At 63.0% G+C, this 17,597-nt stretch overlaps 1 protein-coding gene across 1 annotated transcript; it reads right to left on the bottom strand.

The window, feature by feature from the left end:
* Window positions 1–1,016: 1,016 nt before the first annotated feature.
* HIC1 (HIC ZBTB transcriptional repressor 1) lies at window positions 1,017–6,291 on the bottom strand. Its single transcript, XM_026690287.2, is given in 6 exon segments — window positions 1,017–2,854; window positions 2,856–2,961; window positions 2,964–3,342; window positions 3,345–3,535; window positions 3,538–4,731; window positions 5,910–6,291. Coding segments are annotated over 6 exon segments (2,655 nt in total). The 5' UTR covers window positions 5,962–6,291; the 3' UTR covers window positions 1,017–2,121.
* Between the last annotated feature and the right edge of the window lie 11,306 nt (window positions 6,292–17,597).

Genomic DNA, 17,597 nt, shown 5'->3' with positions numbered 1-17,597 from the left:
TTGGGGGGGCAGCGGAGTGCCCCGTGGGGCCGTGGGGCGGGATTGCTGTGGGGCAGAGGAGCCCAACTGCCCCCCCTTGGGAGGGGACTGCCCGCAGTGGGCAAGGAGTGCGTGCCCCTCCCTGGGCTCGGAGAGGGGGTGTCTCTTCCTTCCGCCCCTCGCCCCCCGTGCAGCTTCTGCCTCTGCCTGAGTGGCGTGGACGGAGGGCCTGCGCCCACTTTTGTTCCGTTGTTTTCTTAATAAAGTTTTAGTAGAAATCTTACTCTTTCCTGCTGCTTCCTTTGGGGCTGGGAGGGAGGGGGGGCCACGAGAGCGGAAGGGGGGAGGGAATTCCAGGAGACCCTTTGAGGGGGACAAGAGCCCCTCTGCAGCCAGCGCCCCCCGAATGCCCTAAGTTGTCCTAGGCTGCGTTTGGACCGTTCACCCAACCCGGAGAACCAGGAAACGCAATGGAGCAGCCCCCGTTTCTGGGGGACCCCCAGCCTGCAGAGCCCCAGCCAAGCCGGCCGGCCATCGGATGAGATCAGTCAAGGAAGCCCTTGGGAGGTTGCCCTGGCCTGGGCAGCCGTGGTGCTCAGGGCCTGCGCCGCGTGCAGGGAGCAAACGAACATGCCACACGCATCAAAGGGGAGCCTGGACGGAATAGCCGCTCGGCCGTTGCAGGTGGCCGAGGCTGGGCTCTCCAGCCACCCAGGGAAGGCGGGGGGATTTCCTCTGAGCAGCCGAGCCAGCATGAGGGTCCGTGGGGAGAGCTGACCCCTTCCCATTTCCTGTGTCACCTGCGCTGCCCCCCAGCACTTTCTGGCATTGAAAGGGCAGCCCCCCGCTTTGCATCCGGCTTCACTTCTGTCAGCCCCCCATGCAAAAGGAAGGGGAGGGGGTCGCAGGGCCAGTGACCCCGCTTTCCTGAGGCCCCCATTTCTGGGCCTTGCTTCTCCATCCATTCTGCAGCAGCACCCAGAAATTCAGGCTCCCCCCCCACCCGAATGAAGCAGAGGCCTGGATGATGGCAGCAGTGTTAGAAAAAACTTTATTGCTTTGGTTTGTTCTGGGACGCTTAAATGTTATTTGGTTTTGGTCTCGAATACAAAAAAAAGGGAAGCCGCATCCCCCCAGGGCCACAGAAGGCGGGAAGGCTGCCCCTCGGGGGCTTAGCTTCCTCGGGGTGGGGTCTCCCCTCCTGGGGAGGGACTCCTGCTGGGTCCTCTCAGGGCTGGAGGGAGAGGCAGCTGGCTCAGATGAAGACACAGCCCAAGGGGGGCGCGGGGGGGCAGGCAGGGGGTGTGCAAAGACAGAGCAGTTTCACATTTTTCCGTGGGGGCGGGGCGGGGGGGGCAGGCAGAGGGGCAGCTGGGGGACTGGCCTAGAGCCCCCTACCCTCACGAGTGCAGCAGGGGAACGGGGGGCAGGTAGCTAGCACCAGAGGGCCCAGGGCTGGGGCAGGAAGCGGACAAATAGGTGGCCTTTTGTCTTTGTCAAAGGGGCTCCTGGGTGCCCCGTCCTGAAAGCAAGTCGGGGGTCTTCACGGGAGGGGCAGGAGCTGCATTGGGAGCCCAGAGGAGGGGCTGGGCGGAGGCTGGGCGGACAGGGGCCCTCCACTTTGGTCCCTTTGACCCACAATCCTGGGGGCGGAGGGGAGAGGGACGCCCTCTCCTTTTCACATTGCAATACAAGGTTGAGGAAACCCCACCCCCCACCCCCACCCCTCCCAAGCCCGGACCAGCAGTTCTTCAACCAGCTGCTCCAGGCCTTCCCTCCCAGCGGCAAGGACCATCCAAGCGGCCGACTGGGGTCTGGATCTGATGTCTGTCAGGGGTCTGCACCGTCTCCCCCACACACACACACACACACCTCCCGGGGGCCTGAGGCCGGGCAGGGCTCTTCTGCCATTGGACAGGCGTATCGATGGGCGCCGTTTGGGGCTCCCCTGCCTCTGCCTTGGCCTCTCGGGCTTTCTGGGGGCGGAGGGCAATGCCGGGGATGCGTGAGGCTCCCTCCGGCCCAGAAAGGCAGGAAAGGCCACAAAGACGCCTCCCGCCCTCGAAGCTTCGCCCCGGAATTCCCCAGGGGTGTCGTGGTTGCGAGTATTTTCTGCCTCCGGAGCGGGGAGGGGACACCTGTTCAGGAGGCGTTTTGTGAGGGTCTCGCCAAGAGCCCGGCCTGACACACCTCTCCATCCCTCCCCGAGGCAGAAGGGGGCTGTGATTCAGAACCCCCAGTGGGCTGCAAGTTCCGAACCCCACCTAGGCAACCTGACAGCCTAAGTGGGGCGGGGGGGCAGGCTTGTCCCTCGCCAGCTACCTCTGCTGCTGGGCCCTCTCCAGGCTGGGGCGAGGGCAGCCGGCTCAGTCCGGACTTCCCTGTCCCTACAAACGGTGGCTCTTGAACCCGGATCTCTGCTCCCACCGAGCCCCCTTGGGCGGCCATTTGAGGTAGGGACGAGCTGGCTAGGCTGGGCCAGGGGAGGGCCCGGGGCAGCCGCAAGAGGTGTGAAGGGCAGCGCGAAAGCTCAGCGGAAGAGCCGGGCGCTCTGGTGCCGGGGCGAGTCGCTCCCCGGCCAAAAAGGGCGCCTCCCGGGCCCGGGAGAGGCGCGTCAGGGGGCGAGAAGCGGCCAATGGTCCGAGCGTGGTGGTCGTTGTGCAGGTGGTGCGTGGCGGCCACCACGGCGCCCTGGGCCAAGACCTCGGCCGTTTTGTCGGGGCTGAGCCCGAGGTAGAGGCTCTCCAGGGCGGCCTTGGGGTCGCCGGCGGCGGCGGCGGCGGCGGCGGCGGCGGCCAAGAAGTGCGAGGTGTGCTGGAAGAGCTCCTTGTCCGCGGGCGGCTGCTGCGCCAACCGCGCCATGGCCAGCACCCCTCGGGAAGTCCAGCTTCAGCTTCCCGTCGGGGCCGGCGGCGGCGGCGGCTGCGGCGGCGGCGGCGTGCATCTTCATGTGGCTGAGCAGGTTGCGCTGCTGGGCGAATTTCCGCCGCACACCTGGCACTCGTAGGGCTTCTCGCCCGAGTGGATGCGCATGTGCTCGGTCAGGCGGTACTGGCGGGTGAAGCGCATCCCGCAGGCGTCGCAGGCGAAGGGCTTCAGGCCCAGGTGGCTGCGCATGTGGCGGGTCATGGTGCCGCGCTGCGTGAACTTCTTCCCGCAGATGGAGCAGGGGTAGGGCCGCGTCAGCCAGTGCGTCTTCTCGTGCTGGCGCAGCGTGGCCGGGTCCTTGTAGGCCTTGTCGCAGGAGGCGCAGCGGTAGGGGCGCAGCAGGTCGCAGCCGGGCGGGCCCCCGCGGGCGGCGGGGCGGCGGGGGCGCGGGCAGAGGGGCGCCTTGTCCAGGTAGGGCGAGCCTTGGACGGCCGCCCCGCCGCCGCCGCCGCCGCCGCCTCGGCCGCCTCCTTGCGGTAGAGCTCGTCCTCCTCGTTGTGGGCCTCCACATGCGCGTTCAGCTGCTCGGAGGACGGGAAGCCCTTCCCGCAGGGGATGCACACGTAGAGGTTGTCGCCCCCGAAGCTCTCGGGCTCGTAGCCCAGGTAGCGCTCCAGGCTGCCCCCGCGGGAGAAGGGCCGCCGCTGCTGCAGCCCGTTTCCTCGCTGGTGCTCTTGTCCGGCTCCAGGTCCTCCGCCTCCCCGTCGGGCTCCGCGCTCTCCAAGTAGTGGCGCGGGGCCGGCTGCGGCGGCCCGGGCGGCGACGAGGCCTGCGGCTCCAGTTCTCGCTCGCCGCCGCCGCCGCCCAGCTCCCGTCGGGGGCCGCCATCGTCGTCCTCCTCCTCCTCTTCCTCCTCATCCAGGACGTAACCGGCCACCAGCGGCTCGTGCTTCATCCAGCGGTACAGGAATTCGGGCGCCATTTCGACGCGAGCGCTCGGCTCAGTCCCGGGGCTGCTGTCGCCACTGCCGCGGTGATGCAGGTGGGGGAAGGCGGCCTGGAGAGGGGCCGTGGAGCCCGGGTCCCCGAAGGGCTCGTGGGGAGGCAGCAAGGCCGGGTTCTCGGGCCGGGGCGGCAGGACGCCCTCGCGGCTCTCCACCGCTGCTCGAAGGCGGCTCTCGGACTGGGGCTGCGGGGGCAGCTGTGGGGAGGGTCCGTTCGGGCTCTTCTTGGAGAGGTCCAGGCCGCAGAGAGAGGGGCACAGCACGTGTGGGTGGGCGGCGGCGGCGTACAGCTCCCCGCAGTGGGTGCTGAGCGGATTGCTCGGCTCCACCGGCCGCGGCGGAGCCCCGAAGCAACTCTGGATAACCGGCGTGGCTGCGCGGAGGCCCCTGGCCAGCTTTCCGAAGGGCGCGGAGGCCGAATAGCTGCCGCCGCCGCCGCCGCCGCCGCCGCCACGCAGCTGGTAGTATTTGCCGGAACGCTTCAGCTTCCTCTTGCACAGAGCCACCAGGTCCGGGATCTGCAGGTAGCTGGCGGCGGCCAGGATGGCCCCCAAGGCGGGCTCGGCGTTTGCGCCGCCAGCCGGCTCAGCCTCGCCCTCGGCGCCGGGGCCCAGGCGGCCGGTGTAGATGAAGTCGAGGACGGCGCGGAAGACGGCCGGGCTGACCATCTCCTGGTCCAGGTTGATGAGGTTGTCGTGCACCACCAGGGCCTTGAGGTAGGCGCTGCTGGCCGCCAGCACGTTCTTGTGCGCGCGGAAGAGCGCGTTCTGCACCACCAGGATCACGTCGCAGAGGAAGCCCTTGGTGCGCTGCGCGTTGAGCTGGAGCAGCAGCTGCCGGGAGTGGCCCGTCGCCTCCGAGGCATCCAACATCGCTGCGCCTGCGGGGGTGGAGGAGAGAGAGCACAGCGGGCCTTAGCTGGACTGGCCGCGCTTGCCCGCCACGCGGAGGCCCGGGAAGCGGGCGCCTCTCCTGCTTTCCTCCGCCTGGTCTTGCCCGCCGGCTCCCCTTATAGAGGGGCTTTCCTTCTTAGGCGGAGGAGGGAGGAGGCGGAGGAGGGGGCTCAGTCCCGGTGGGTCCCGGATCACAGCCTCGCACGCCCTCCTCCGGGTGGGGCTTCACACCTGACGGGGCAGCCTCGGTACAATTTCCTCGCATCGCCTCCCCCGCCCCCCTCCGCCAGAGGGACAGATCTACGGGCGTGGACCCCCTGCGCTTCCGAGCCGCTTCTCTGCCCGTCGCCCTCCGGAGGCCAGGAAAGCCAGGCCGCCGTTAGCCTCCCGGGCCTTGATCTTACCGCGAGTGGCCGGATTTGGGGAGGGGGGAGGCGGTTTCAGGGCTGCAGGCCTGAACGGAGAAGAACGGGCCAGCCGTGGCTCGGCCTGCTTAGGGAACCGCCCTGCGGCCCGAGCCGGCGGTTGGGCGACACATTTCGTTCACCCCTTTGGCCGTTCTTCTCCAGAGCCCCCGCCCCGGTCCCTGGTCCGGCACGCCTAACCGACTCGTCTCCGACTTGCTCCTGCTTGCCGGCATCCCTGTCCAGCGGAGGGATCCCCGGGTAAGGGCGGCTGGGCTGGCGGGAGAAGGCCGCCCAAACCCCCAAAGCCGCCCTGAAATCTGGCAGGAGCAGCCCCGCCGCCACCGCCTGTCAAAAGCTTCGCGGGGCGGGCAGTGGGGGCTGAAGGACTCGGGTGTCGGCGCTGCTGCCGCCTCGGCCGGGCGAGGACGCCAAAGGCAGGGCGGGCGGATGAAGGAGCCACGGCCGCAGCAGGCCCTTCCCCGAGCAAAAGGGCGCCGGGCTCCACCGGGGCTCGGGCCAAGGGGGGAAGCCGGAGAGGGTCCCGCCGCGACAGCCACTTCCCCAAAAGGAGCCGCCGCTCGGGGACTGGCCGAAGCCTCGGGCTGCGCGGCTCCTTTCCTTCTGCTGACTTCGGAACCGCCCCGAGGAGCCCGGCCGGCCGGCTGCTTCCTGCCCGCCCGAGCCAGCTTGGGGAGCGGGCGAGAAGCGCGATGTCCGCAGGCTCCGGGCTCTGCCCGCCCGCCCCGGTCCCGGCTTACCTGGAAGCCCCGTCGGATCGGCCAGGCAGGCGAGGTCCGCGTGGACACGCATGGCTCTCCCCGGCTGCCACGGCGGCGGCGGCGGCGGCGGCTCCTCTGTGCCCCTCGCAGCGCCTCAGGCCGCTTGCTGGAGGCTGCGCCGGCTGGTCCCCATGTGCCGGGAGCGCCGCGGCGGCGGAAAAGGTAAAGGCCGGGCCGCGAACTCCGCCTGACCCCGGGCTGAACTCGGGCGTGTTAAAGGAGCCGCCGCGGCTTCCTCCGCCTCCGAGCCAGCCAGCCAGCGAGCGCCGAGCTAGCAGTCGAGCGGGCGGGCGGGCAGCGGGGCTGGAAGTGAGCGGCTGGAGGAGGAGCCACCGGCGGGGTCCCGGAGGAGCAGCCCCGGGGAGGAGACCGCGCCGCGACCCCTCCCGGCGAAGGGGGCAGGCAGGGGAAGGCTGGGCCCCCGAGCGCAGGGCGGGGCCAGCGCGGCGCGCCCATCGGAGCAGGACTGCCCGCGCTCTGCCGGGAGCCCAGACCGCCCCGTCCAGGGCACCGGTAGAGCGCGGGAGAGTCGGCTGGGACGGCGCCGGAGGGAGCCGGGGCGCTCGGCGACCAGGTGGGTCTCCGGGACAGGTCGGAGAGGGCGAAGCTGGCGCTGGGCGGTCTGCTTTTCCCTCCGGCCGAGCTTCCTCTGCCAGGGCTTTCCTTCGGGCCCCGGTGGTCTTGACTCGTCCCGCGGCCTCCGTCCAAGAAATTCGCTCCCCGCCCACCCCCAGGGACCCCCAATTCCTGCCCGTGCGGCGACCCCTGGCGGCCGCGACGTGGCTCGGCGGCTCGGGCGGAAAATCTTGCTCCGGGACGCTTCGGAGGCCCCGCTGCAGCGCTCAGGCTCCGGGGCGGGAGGGGGAATAAAAGAGGGGGGAGGCATAATCCCCCCACCCAAATATGATGGTCTTGATTCGGGACTGTTTCCCCGTGGTCGGGCCGGGCGATTCCGACGTTCCCGGCCTTATCCGTGTCGGCGGAGAGAGCGCAGCGCAGGCTCGGAGCAGAAAAGGGCCCAGGTGGCTCCCGAGTCGCGCCCCAGACCCACCTGGGCAAACTACCGAAGCCCTCCGCCGCCCCCACACCCTGGCCGAGGCAGGGCGGCTTCGTCTGACAGGCTGAAGGGGCTTCAGGCACGGCCAGGGGGACACAGTCCGCCCAAAGTGCCCCGCCGGCCCATCCTGTCCGCCCCCCCCCGGACGGTTTCAAAGACGAAGGGGGGGACGGACGGAAAGGTGAAAACGGCTCTCGCCCGGCTTTTGTCCCACTTTAAGGGCCCCTTTCCAGACAGTTTACCTCTCTGTCCGCGCAGGCGAGGAACGCAAATTTGTTCGGGCCGAAAAATGTAAATGGGGGGGGGCAGGGGCTGCGGGGGCTCCTTCCAGTCCAAAGGCCTCACCCATGTCTGTAGGGAAACCCCCCCCCGCGCCCTTCTCTGGGCCAAAGTCCCGGGGAAGGAGAAAGGGCCCCTCTTGTTTTGAGGCCCCAAATATCCCAGCAGGGCCAGGAACGCGGGCGAAGCGCCCCTCGCTTTCACGCCTTTGCGGGAACATCAAAAAGGAAAGAAAGAAAAAGAGACACTTTGGGGCGAGATCATGAAGAAGCCGATTAACGAAAGGGAGGCGATTTCTCGGGAGGCAAAAGGCTGACTTCCCAGGGGGTGGGGGGGCTTGCAGCCTGGATCTCGGGGTCGCGGAGGGAGGGCGGAAAGGGAAGGTTGCTTTCGCTTTCGCTTTCTCCGCGCGGGCAGGGCCGCCGCCTCCCCCTCCCTCTTCCGGATCGTGCTCGCTAGTGGGGCCTTTAACCGGTAGAGCCGCTTCGGGTTCCCCCCGCGCCCCCCCCCCCCCGCCCGAGAAGGCCGTCGGTGAGACTGAAAACGCGAATCTCCCCGCTGCGTTTTTCTTCGTTGAAGCTTCCGAGTTAGAGGCAGGAACATTTTTTAAAAAATAAACAAACATAACTCCTGATTTTCTGGTACGGAGAATTTTTTTCTTCATCACTTCAACCTGGAAAAACCTTTTTAAAAGATACCCACTAGCTGCGCTCACTAACAACCGAGAGAGAAAAATTAAAATCCGAAAAGTGGGATAATCTGATTCAACCGAGAACGAATCTCGTTCCGGACTTCATTGCTGGGTAACGGAGAAAAACCGTTTCGTGGCCTGTGTCGTTGATTCCCTTCCTTCGGGCCTTCCAAATATTTTCGAATATAGTTATCTTTTTAAAAGGTATGAAGTTGAGGGACTTTTGTGTCTCGCCTTTAGATCCGATACAAACAAGCTTATTTGGAGGAGCCTTTAAGGGGCCGCCATAACAATTCAAGTCCAACCAGACAGTAAACAAGTTTCTAGAACGAAATGAAGAATCGCAGATGCTCTTCCAAAATGTCTTCGGGTTCGAGGAGGGGGCGGCGGTTCTAAAATAAATTTTCGGGGCTGGTTCGACTCCTGCAAACCTCTGGCTGCCCCGCCGTTCACATTCCTTGACAACTGAAAGGTTTACTACGACTCCAAAGGCGGCTCCGATCGCTTGTAACGCGAATCGAACCCTTGTGGCGGTCCAGCCCTTCCCAGCCAGCCACCCTTCAGACCCGCTGGACCAGACTTTCCCCCGCCCCATCCACACACACGCGCAAACACGCCTCAGTTCCACTCTCCCACAAGTAAATACTTCGCTAAATAATTAAGGAGGCAGGATCAGTTGTGGGGTCCCTCTTGGCCCGCTTCGCCCCGACGTCCGTTGTCGTTTAGGCGGGACTAAGAGAGCTCCGGTTCCGTTCGGCGGGAATGTCCCCAGCGGAAGGGACCTGGCTGGGCAACGGCCGTTTCTCGAAGAAGCTCCGGAGAGGCGCTTCGGTTCTCCCACGCCGGGCCGAGGACTGCGAGCAGCGGGCCGGGGCTGAGGTTTTGGCTAGAGCCTTCCTCCAAGGGGGACTCGGTTATAAGGCCCCGACGCCCAGAATGTGGCCGGGGTTCGGGGAGCTTCCCCCGCTTCTAACCTGCTCGGGACCCGCCCCACCGCTCCGGGTCGCTCCCTCGGATGGGCTCGGCGGACAGCGCCCCCGAACTTCATGGGGCGCAGAAGCTCCCACTCGGGGCCAGTGGAGGCCTCTGCGCCTCTCTTCGCTCAGCCCCCCAGGAACCGCCAAGGATGGGGGTTACTGGTGTCCCTCACCCCGAAACTTCCCGTCCTCCCCCCAGAACCGGTTTTTCCGGGCCCCGCGGGCCTCCCCGTCCCGGTGAGAAAGTAGGCGCTGTGCGTGGGGAGGTCGGGAGGCTGAGGACGGGCAGAGGAAGCTGCGGTGCGTGGCGGGGGCCGGGGCGGAGCAGGGGGGGCTTAGCCCCGCGGTTCTCGTTTCCCTTTTCCCACAGCTTCTTGCATGGAGGCAGCAGCGCTTGGGGACCGAAGGCCGCCGCTGAGCGCACATGCCAGGCAGCAAAGGGCACCGACCCCGCCTTTCCCGGGAATGCGGCAGAGGGGCCACCTGGGAGGGCCTCCTGCTCGTCTGAACTCTTCCAGCACCTTGATGTCGCCCCCCCCCCAAGCAAAACCCAGGAAAGGAGGTGGGAGGGGGGTTAAGGCCCAAAGCTGGAAACGGGGAGAGGTGAGTTCTAGTCCCGCCTGAGGCCCTGAATCCAGCTGGGGATGATGGGCCAATCCTTCTGTCCCAGCCCAGCAAGGCACAGCATCCCCCCCCCCCAAACTCTGCCTAGCAAATTGCAAGGAGGTGTCTAGGCGCCTCCCCCCAACACACACACACACACACACACACATCCCAAAACAAGGCAAGAGTTAAGGCCGAGCCACGGGGCTCTCTCAGCCGGGGGACCCCTCGAGGCAGCCATGGAGTCCAGCTCAGGCCTGCTGTAGAGCCCTGGGCCACCCCAAGTGGGGGCTGGAGGGGGGAGGGCTGCAAGAGAAAGCTCCTTGGGGCGCCTCTGCTCTTCTGGTGCCCTGGGGGGGGGAGAGTCCCTCCCAGCGGCTGGGACACCTGCCGGCCTTTCCAGGTGATCTGCAACTGTCACGTGCCCCCAAGGGTCTCTCTGCATTGCTCCACCCGCCTTTCTTGAGCCCCACCCCCCACTTCACCAGATGGGAGACCAGCCCCCCACCCCCAGGCTGTGGGGCTTCAGCTGCCTCCATGTGGACTGGGCTACGCGGCCCTGGAGACCCCTGGCTTCTTGCAAGCTGCCCACCCAGAGGTGCCAGCAGCCCTTAGCTGTTCTGCCTTCCCGGGGTCTCCTGAGGATGGGGGGTGTCTGGTTGGCCAAGAACTTGGGGCCGTCTGTGTCTCAGGTGGGGTACTGAGCACAGGAGGCTCCAGGGGAGGAGTACAACTTTGGGGGAGAGCCCCCCACTTCCTCCCCCCAGGGTCGCCAGGGGTGCAGCTCAGAAACCTTTAAAAGAGAGAGAGGGGAAACCTGCTGGCTCCTCCCTTCATCCTGGCAGAGTCCCCCACATGAAACCACAACTGAGCCCGGCATTTCTGTTGCCAAGTGAGACAGTTGTTCAGTTTATTTTGCCTCACTTTATGACCTTTCTTGCCACTGTTCTTAAGTGAATCACTGCAGTTGTTAAGTGAATCTGGCTCCCCCCAGGACTTTGCTCGCCAGAGAAGGCAGCCCAAAGGGCCAGGGGGGCCCAGGCAACCACCATGAAGGATGAACCAGTTGCCAGGGGTCCAAATTTTGACCTCTGACCTCTGAGATGCCGCAACAGTTGTGTGCAAACTGACCATCAGTCGCTTTTTAGTGCCCCTGTAACTCTGAATGGCCACTAAACCCAAGGACGGCCTGTAGCTCTTCTTCAGCCGGACAGCACTGGGGACCCAGAGGGGACCCCAATCTCGCCCTGTTCCCTCCTCAGTGGGCGAATGTGTGTGTGTGAGAGAGAGAGTTTGTGTTTGAACACCTATTCACAAGGCTTGGAAAGAAAGGCTGGGATTTGTGATTTATTTTTTATTATTTTTTTGCTTTTTAACTTTCCATCCGATTGACGCTTATTTTTCCCATCCTGCAAAAAAAAAAAAAGGAAAAAAGGAAAAAGAGGGAGGAGGGGTTGTGGGTGCCTGGTTTGTTTTGGGCAACGCAAGTTGTGGATTGTCAATATAATGTTGTCATCACTGAAGACATTATTGGAAACGGAGGGACTTTGGGGTCTCTGGATTCAGGGGACAAAAGGGGTGGGGGGTGTTTTTCTTCCCTTTCCAGAGAGACCCAGGCTGCCCCCCCTCCCACACTCAGGATTCTTCCCAAAACCTTGGCCCCTTTAAGACCTGTGGACTTCAACCCCCAGAATTCCCCAGCCAGCTCTGGGCCCTGAAGTCCTCAGGCCTTAAAAAGGGGCCCAGATTGATCTAAATGAAAGGAAACATTGCAAAAGAGTCCCCATTATTGGGGGGGGGGTGTACAGAGGAAAACCTTTCACCCCAAGAGACCAAAGAAGGCCTTCCTGATCAGCTACAGCCCCTTTGGTTGGGCATCCAGCTTCCTTATTGGAAGCTTCAACCAAGCTTCTTCCTTAGGAGCAGTCTACCTTGGAATACCAGCGCCTGCCTCTCAGCCTTGTCCACCCCGGTGGTGGGGAAACAGAGGCGGGTCTTACTGAATATTGTGCAGGTTTCATTTCTCCCATTTAGAGGAAAGCCTCCAGGAGTCTGCCCCCTCCCCCGCTGGAGTGCCTCAGTTTCCCCTGGACCCAATGGCAGCTGGGGAGCATGGGGCCAGGGGTCCTTGGCCTGGGAGAAACATGGAAGGGCTTCCTTGTAGGTCCGGGAGAGGGAATGGGGTGGGGGGAAGAAGCAGGACACAGGTGGTCCTCTTGACCGGAGCAACGGGTGGCAATTCCTCCAGGAGAGGAGCAACCTGGAAGGAAGGAGAAACTTCCTGACAGGGAGGCCAATTAACCAGGGGAACTGCTGGCCACCAGAGGTTGTGGGGCCTTTCAAGAAGAGACAGCCATTGGTCTGAAAGGGTCTAGGGCAGAGGCCTCCACTCTTGGCCACTTTTGGTGGACTTCAACTCCCAGAATTCTCCAGCCAGCCGAGGAAGTCCATCGGTCTTCAAGAGGCCAAGAGCGAGCAGGGGTTGGACTAGAAGACCTCCAAGTCCCTCCCAAGTGTGATTCAGATCAGGCAGAGGCCCAGAGAGAGAGAGAGAGACAAAGATGGTTGCACAGCCAAGGCACCTGGGCATCAGGTACCCCGAAATTCAGCCTCTCCAGAGCGGCCCCCCTCCGGTCCAGTTGACAGAAAGAGGCAGCAGGCAAGTCGTGCCCCCCCCCGCCCCAGGCGGCCGTTTTAAAGGCAGCCGAGACACGAAGTGCTGGGGAGGGGGCGAGCAGGGCTCAGCCCCACCCCACCCTCCTTTGGAAATGGATTCTGCCCTCCCTCCGCCTTGTCTTCGGCTAATTGTTGGAAACAATCCTTGGAAGGTCTGGCAGCGGCTGTTGTAAGGAATGGCTCCCCGAGGGCCCCCGTGCAGGTAATTTATTGGCCTGGTATGTATAAATCACCCCCCCAACCCCTGCAACGTGGAGACAGCTGCCTCCCCGAGGCTCTGTGGAGCCCCCGACTGACATCTCAGGTTGCCCTGCTCGGGAGGGGAGGGGAGGGAGAGGCGCCCCCAGCAGGTTTCCTGCCCGCTGCCAGATGCCTTCCTGGGGGGCAGGCGGGGCACGGAGAAACCCCAAGGCCGCAGGGTCGAGGGTCACTGGAGAAGAGCCCCATCCAGGGGGAAGGTGGGCTGGGCAGAGGCTGGTGGGGTGGAGCCCAGACCGGGGATGCCAAGGGCAGGTCACACTCCAGCCCTCCGGGCTCCCCGTTCGCCTCCTCCAAGGCCAGGCCTGGGGCACACGGCGCCCCCCCTAAAGCTCCTCCCCCACCAGCATTCCCTTCCCCGGGCAAAGGGCGACTTCTGTGCAGCCCTTCAAGGGGACCCCAGATTGCTGCAGAGTGTGGACCCTTCCGCCCCCCCCCCCCGTTTCCCAGCCGGCTCTGGGACATCCGCATCAGCACATGCCAAGGGGGGGGGGGGCGGACGGAGCCTTTATGAGAGCGCGGAGCCAACGGCGTGCTAATAAATAAGGGGGCGGGGGTCTCGAGCGAAGCTTCGCCCCGGGAGTGAGGCTCGCTGTGGGAAGGGCACGGGGAGGGCACGGTTTCCGTGATGAGTTCAGCACATTGGAGCGCTCCGTGGTGGGGCTCCTGCGCCCGTCCCCTCCCTCCCATTAATCACAGATGCTGGGAGCCTCTGCCGCTCCGCCAGCTGTGGCTTGGGCGCATGCTCCGACGCCGGCCCGGACAGCCTCCTTGGACAGGATACAAGCCCCGATTTCCGAACTTTCCCCCAAAGCCCCCCGCACCTGGCTTCCATTAAGAGGGCCTTGGCCGCCCGCACCGACCCGCTCTCCGCGCGCAGCCAGGCTGGAGCCCCCCCTCCCCCCCCGCCCGCCCGGGCAAGGCGCTGCGCCGCTTCCTGCCGGCTGCCCTGCTGCCTCGCCTCTGTGTGTGTGTGTGTGTGTGTGTGTGTCCCTTCGGGGGAGGGGGCAGCTTTTGCCTGGGAGACGCCAAGGGCTGCTGCCCGGAGGGAGGGGGGCGGCCGGCGGTGGCTAGGAGAACTCTGCAGACCCCCGAGCCCTTCATTCCGGGAGGGCGGGGTGGAGGAGGAGGAGGAGGCCTGGCTTCCTGGTGTGTGAACGTCTCCCCCCCCCTCCTCTCTCTATCACACCTCCAGATGCCTCCCTCCTCCCCGCCCCCGCCTCACATCATCCTTGCACAGCTGGCCCTGGATCAGAAGGTGGCCGAGGAGGGTCTTTTGCAGGCCCCCAGAAAGTAACCCCCCCCCCCCAAGCCTTTCGCCTTATTTCTCTATCTGTCTATCTAGCCTGCTTGGGAGGCTCTGCCTGTGGGGAGGGGCGCATTCCCTGCCGCGGCGTCACAGGCTGATGTTCTCCAGGGAGAGGCCCATCTCCGGCGCTTGGCTCGCACCCACCGCCCTGACAGGCCTTGGCAAGGGGGATCGGAACAGGCGCGCAGGAGGGGCCGGGCGCAGCCAGGCAGATGCATCCGGAGGTCAGAGGGACCTTGCAGGACAGGAGGGCCAGCCAGGGAATCCAGGGCCACTGGCCGGGAGGGGCTCCCAGGGGAAGCCTCGGGGACTGGGGCAGCGTCCAGGCACATTCCAAGGCCACTGGCCTCCACGGCCCTGGGAGCTGGCAGAGGAGGCAGGAAGGCAGGCAGGGAGGGAGGGAGGGAGGGAGGGAGGGAGGGCTTCCCAGCAGGTTTTCAGCCTTTTGTGCTCCGCCTCCCTTAAACCATCATTCATGTTCCTCTGTTGGCTTCCGGACTCAGCCAAGAGAGTCCGGGGGTCTCCTCTGCCCACAAAGAGCTTAGTGGACGGGCCAGTAGGGAGGAGGGATTGACCTTAGCAGCAGGCCAGCCGGTCCCAGGGGAATCCCCCTTTTGGGCCAGATGACTTGCCCAAGCAGAATCGGCCAATGTGGGGCTTGACCCACAGAGTTTCCCCTTACTCGTTTCCTTTTGTTGGCTGGTCAGATGTGACCCTTGGGCCTCCTGGCAGCAGAGGGTCTGGGGGAGCCTTCTCTGCTTGGGCCCTCAAAGCAAGGGACACGGTTTCTCTCCTTAGACTTAGAATAACTTTATGGTCACTTCGAATGTCCACTAATCGGCATACAGTAGAATGAAACTTGGTTGCATGCAGCTCTCAAAGGGTCACCACCTCCAGTATACACTACACGAACATGACAAAATAAATAAATACAAAATGATGCATATACCCACATATATGACACGGAGAAACACCAGAGTCTAGTTTGGATGTGCATATGTGCATGAGGGAGGAAACGAATCTTGTGAGTTGACCAGACGGATGGTCCAGGGAGCAAAGCGGCTACAGAATGGAAGTCCTGCTAGAAACACTTCGAAACTCCCCCCCCCCCGAGGGGAGCAACAGAAACATGAAGTGGGTGTGTAGGGTCTCTAACAGTGCTTTGAGCTCTGAGCACATAACGCTTATAAGCGGTATCCTGAATGACAGGATGCGAGCTTCCTATCATCTTCTCCACTGTCCTCACCACTCTCTGTAGGGACTTTCTATCTGAGGCACTGCAGCCACCAAACCAAACAGGGATGCAGTTTGTTAAAATGGTCTGAATTGTGCCTCTGTCAAAAGTGGCCAGGACAGGAGGAGAAAGAGGTGCTGTCCTCATGCGACGCAGGAAATGCAGGTGCTGGTTTGCACGCTTCCCTACGGACAACGTGTGGAGAGACCAGATTGTCCGTTATCTGCACCCCCAGATCCCTCCTATCACCAGCCGCCTCTACAGCTGCATTCTTGATACTGAGTGGAGGTTACTTGCTCTTTTTAACACCTACGAGGATTTCCTTTGTATTATTAACGTTTAGAATCAGGTTGCTTTTATTGCACTAGTCCACTAGAGCAGGGGTCCCCAACCACCGGTCCCCGGACCGGGACCGGTCTGTGGATCATTTTTTACCAGGCCGCAAAGCTTGGGCGCCGCCATCTTGTTTAGACGGCGCTTCCGGGTTTTTGGTTGCTTCCGGGTTTTCAGTTGGAAAGCGGCGTTTGGGTGCTCGCGCCTTAGTTTCGTCGAAGTGGGGGGGGCGCGGCTTCAAACGAAGAGCCGTCCCGATGGCGGTGGAGTCTCGCGTTACTCAGGTACCGTTCCGTGGAAGAATAAATAATCGTGAAACCGGTCCCTGGTTCAAAAAAGGTTGGGGGCCACTGCACGAGAGCCTCCCCTTCTTCTTCCCTATAAGCACCTTCATCCTGGTGATAGTTGAGCACCAGGACACCTGTGGAAGAGAAGATTGGGAGAAGCTCAGGTTGGACTGGGGGGTCCTTGGTGCCCTCTGAGCCTGGTGGTTTTCCTGCAGGTGTTTCATGACCCAACTAGGGAACATCATCAGTGCTAGAAGGGAGGGGGCTGCAGAGAGGAGGAGGACTGTGAGGTCCTTGGTGTTCTCTGAGCTTCCTTATTTTCTTGTAGATGTTTCACTACCCAACTAGGAACGTCAACAATGCTAGGGTTATAATACAATACTTAGCACTGATGATGTTACTTAGCTGGGTCATAAAATGTTCTGAAAGAAAACAACCAGAGACCATCAAGGACCCCACAATTGCCGCTCTCCTCCTCCTCCTCCTCCTCCTCCTCCTCCTCCTCCTCCTCCTCCTCCTCCTCCTCCTCCTCCTCCTCCTCCCTGCAAACATCATTTCCTTGTAGCCCTGATGATGTTTCCTAGTTGGGTCATGAAACATCTGCAAGAAAATCACCCAGCTCAGAGAGCACCAAGCCCCCTCCCCCCCCTGAGGATACAAGTCAGCGCAAGACATTTTTGGGTGGCAGCCTTACTGGGTGCATGGGGACAGAGAGAAGGAAGAAGAAGTGGGCCAAATGTAGGCCCAGCCTTTCATGAGAAATGGGAAAATACTATTTGTATGCTCAGGGGCAGTCTGCTATTCCTTTTCTTCTAGATTTCAAGCCAGGCTATCTAGTAGTTAACTAAAAACTGATGGAAAACACAATGAAACTCTTTCTTTTTTTTTTAAACCAGACTGCCCCCCCCCCCAGCTGGTCCAGTGCTGGTGCATCTTTTCAAGGCATCTACAGGGGGACCAGAAGTGAGGCTACAAAAGGGGGCCTGGCAGGGGCTTGAAAGTGAGCCCTGAGCCAGCCGTGTGCGGCAGCAGCCCAAAAGGCCAATGCAATCCTAGGCTGCATCAGTAAAGGGATGCACCGAGAGCAGGTGAAGTTTTAATACTGCTTTATGACTGCACTTAGCGTGATAGAAAAAAAGGCGCTGGGACTTTAGTAAGAGTGCAGGCAAGAGCCCTCTGACATGGGGGAGGCCCCCTTCAGGGGGGTGGCCTTGAAGACCTCCAAGGTCCCTTCGGACAGTTGGACTTTCGTTGTTTTTCTTTGAAGGCGTTTCGCTTCCCATCCAAGACGCTTCTTCAGCTCTGACTGGGTGGTGGAGAAGGGGAGGATTTTGACTCCTGGATAAATCCTGTATTTAGACTTCCCTTCCCTGCCATCCAGTCGGAGCTGAAGAAGCTTCTTGGATGAGAAGCGAAACGCCTTCAAAGAAAAACAAAGTGCAGTTGTCTCTTGAAAAAGCACCTTTGGGACAACCAGGATGGAGGACGGAGAAGCTCCGTGGAAGAGGCGAGAAGTCCAGCTTCCAGGCTGCGGGTACGAAAGTCCGGACAGCCACCAGATGGGAGCAGAATGAACCAGAAAGCTCCCACTTTGCTGCCTTCGGGGGACGGTGCCGATTTTGGCCCCCACTTTTCCGTCTGGGAAAGGCCAAGGAAGAAAAGAGGGACGAGCGAGGGCTCGCCGCTCCGCCCGCAATGCCCGTTGCTGCCACCAGGGGGCAGCACAGGCCGCCGATGCAGCCCTGCGCCCGCGGGCCCCCTTCCTGCCTCGGGCGACCAGGACCAGGCGCGGCGTTTCGGGTCCAGCGCCCGGAGGGCTTCGGGCAGCCTCGCGTGTCCGGGAAGGAGCGCGGTGGCGGCGGCGGCGGCTGTGCCGGAGAGAGGGGAGGGGAGGCGAGGCGGCGCTGCCCCGTCCCATTTGCAAAAGCGGCGGGGAGGGTAGGCCAGGTGCGGGGGTTTATTC

The sequence above is a fragment of the Notechis scutatus genome, chromosome 1, assembly GCF_049901735.1.
Source record: "Notechis scutatus isolate UNSWTSFEM ecotype Mainland chromosome 1, rNotScu1.2, whole genome shotgun sequence".
Taxonomy (NCBI): domain Eukaryota; kingdom Metazoa; phylum Chordata; class Lepidosauria; order Squamata; family Elapidae; genus Notechis; species Notechis scutatus.
Note: the sequence above shows the minus strand (reverse complement) of the source record. Positions and strands in the feature narration are given on the sequence as shown.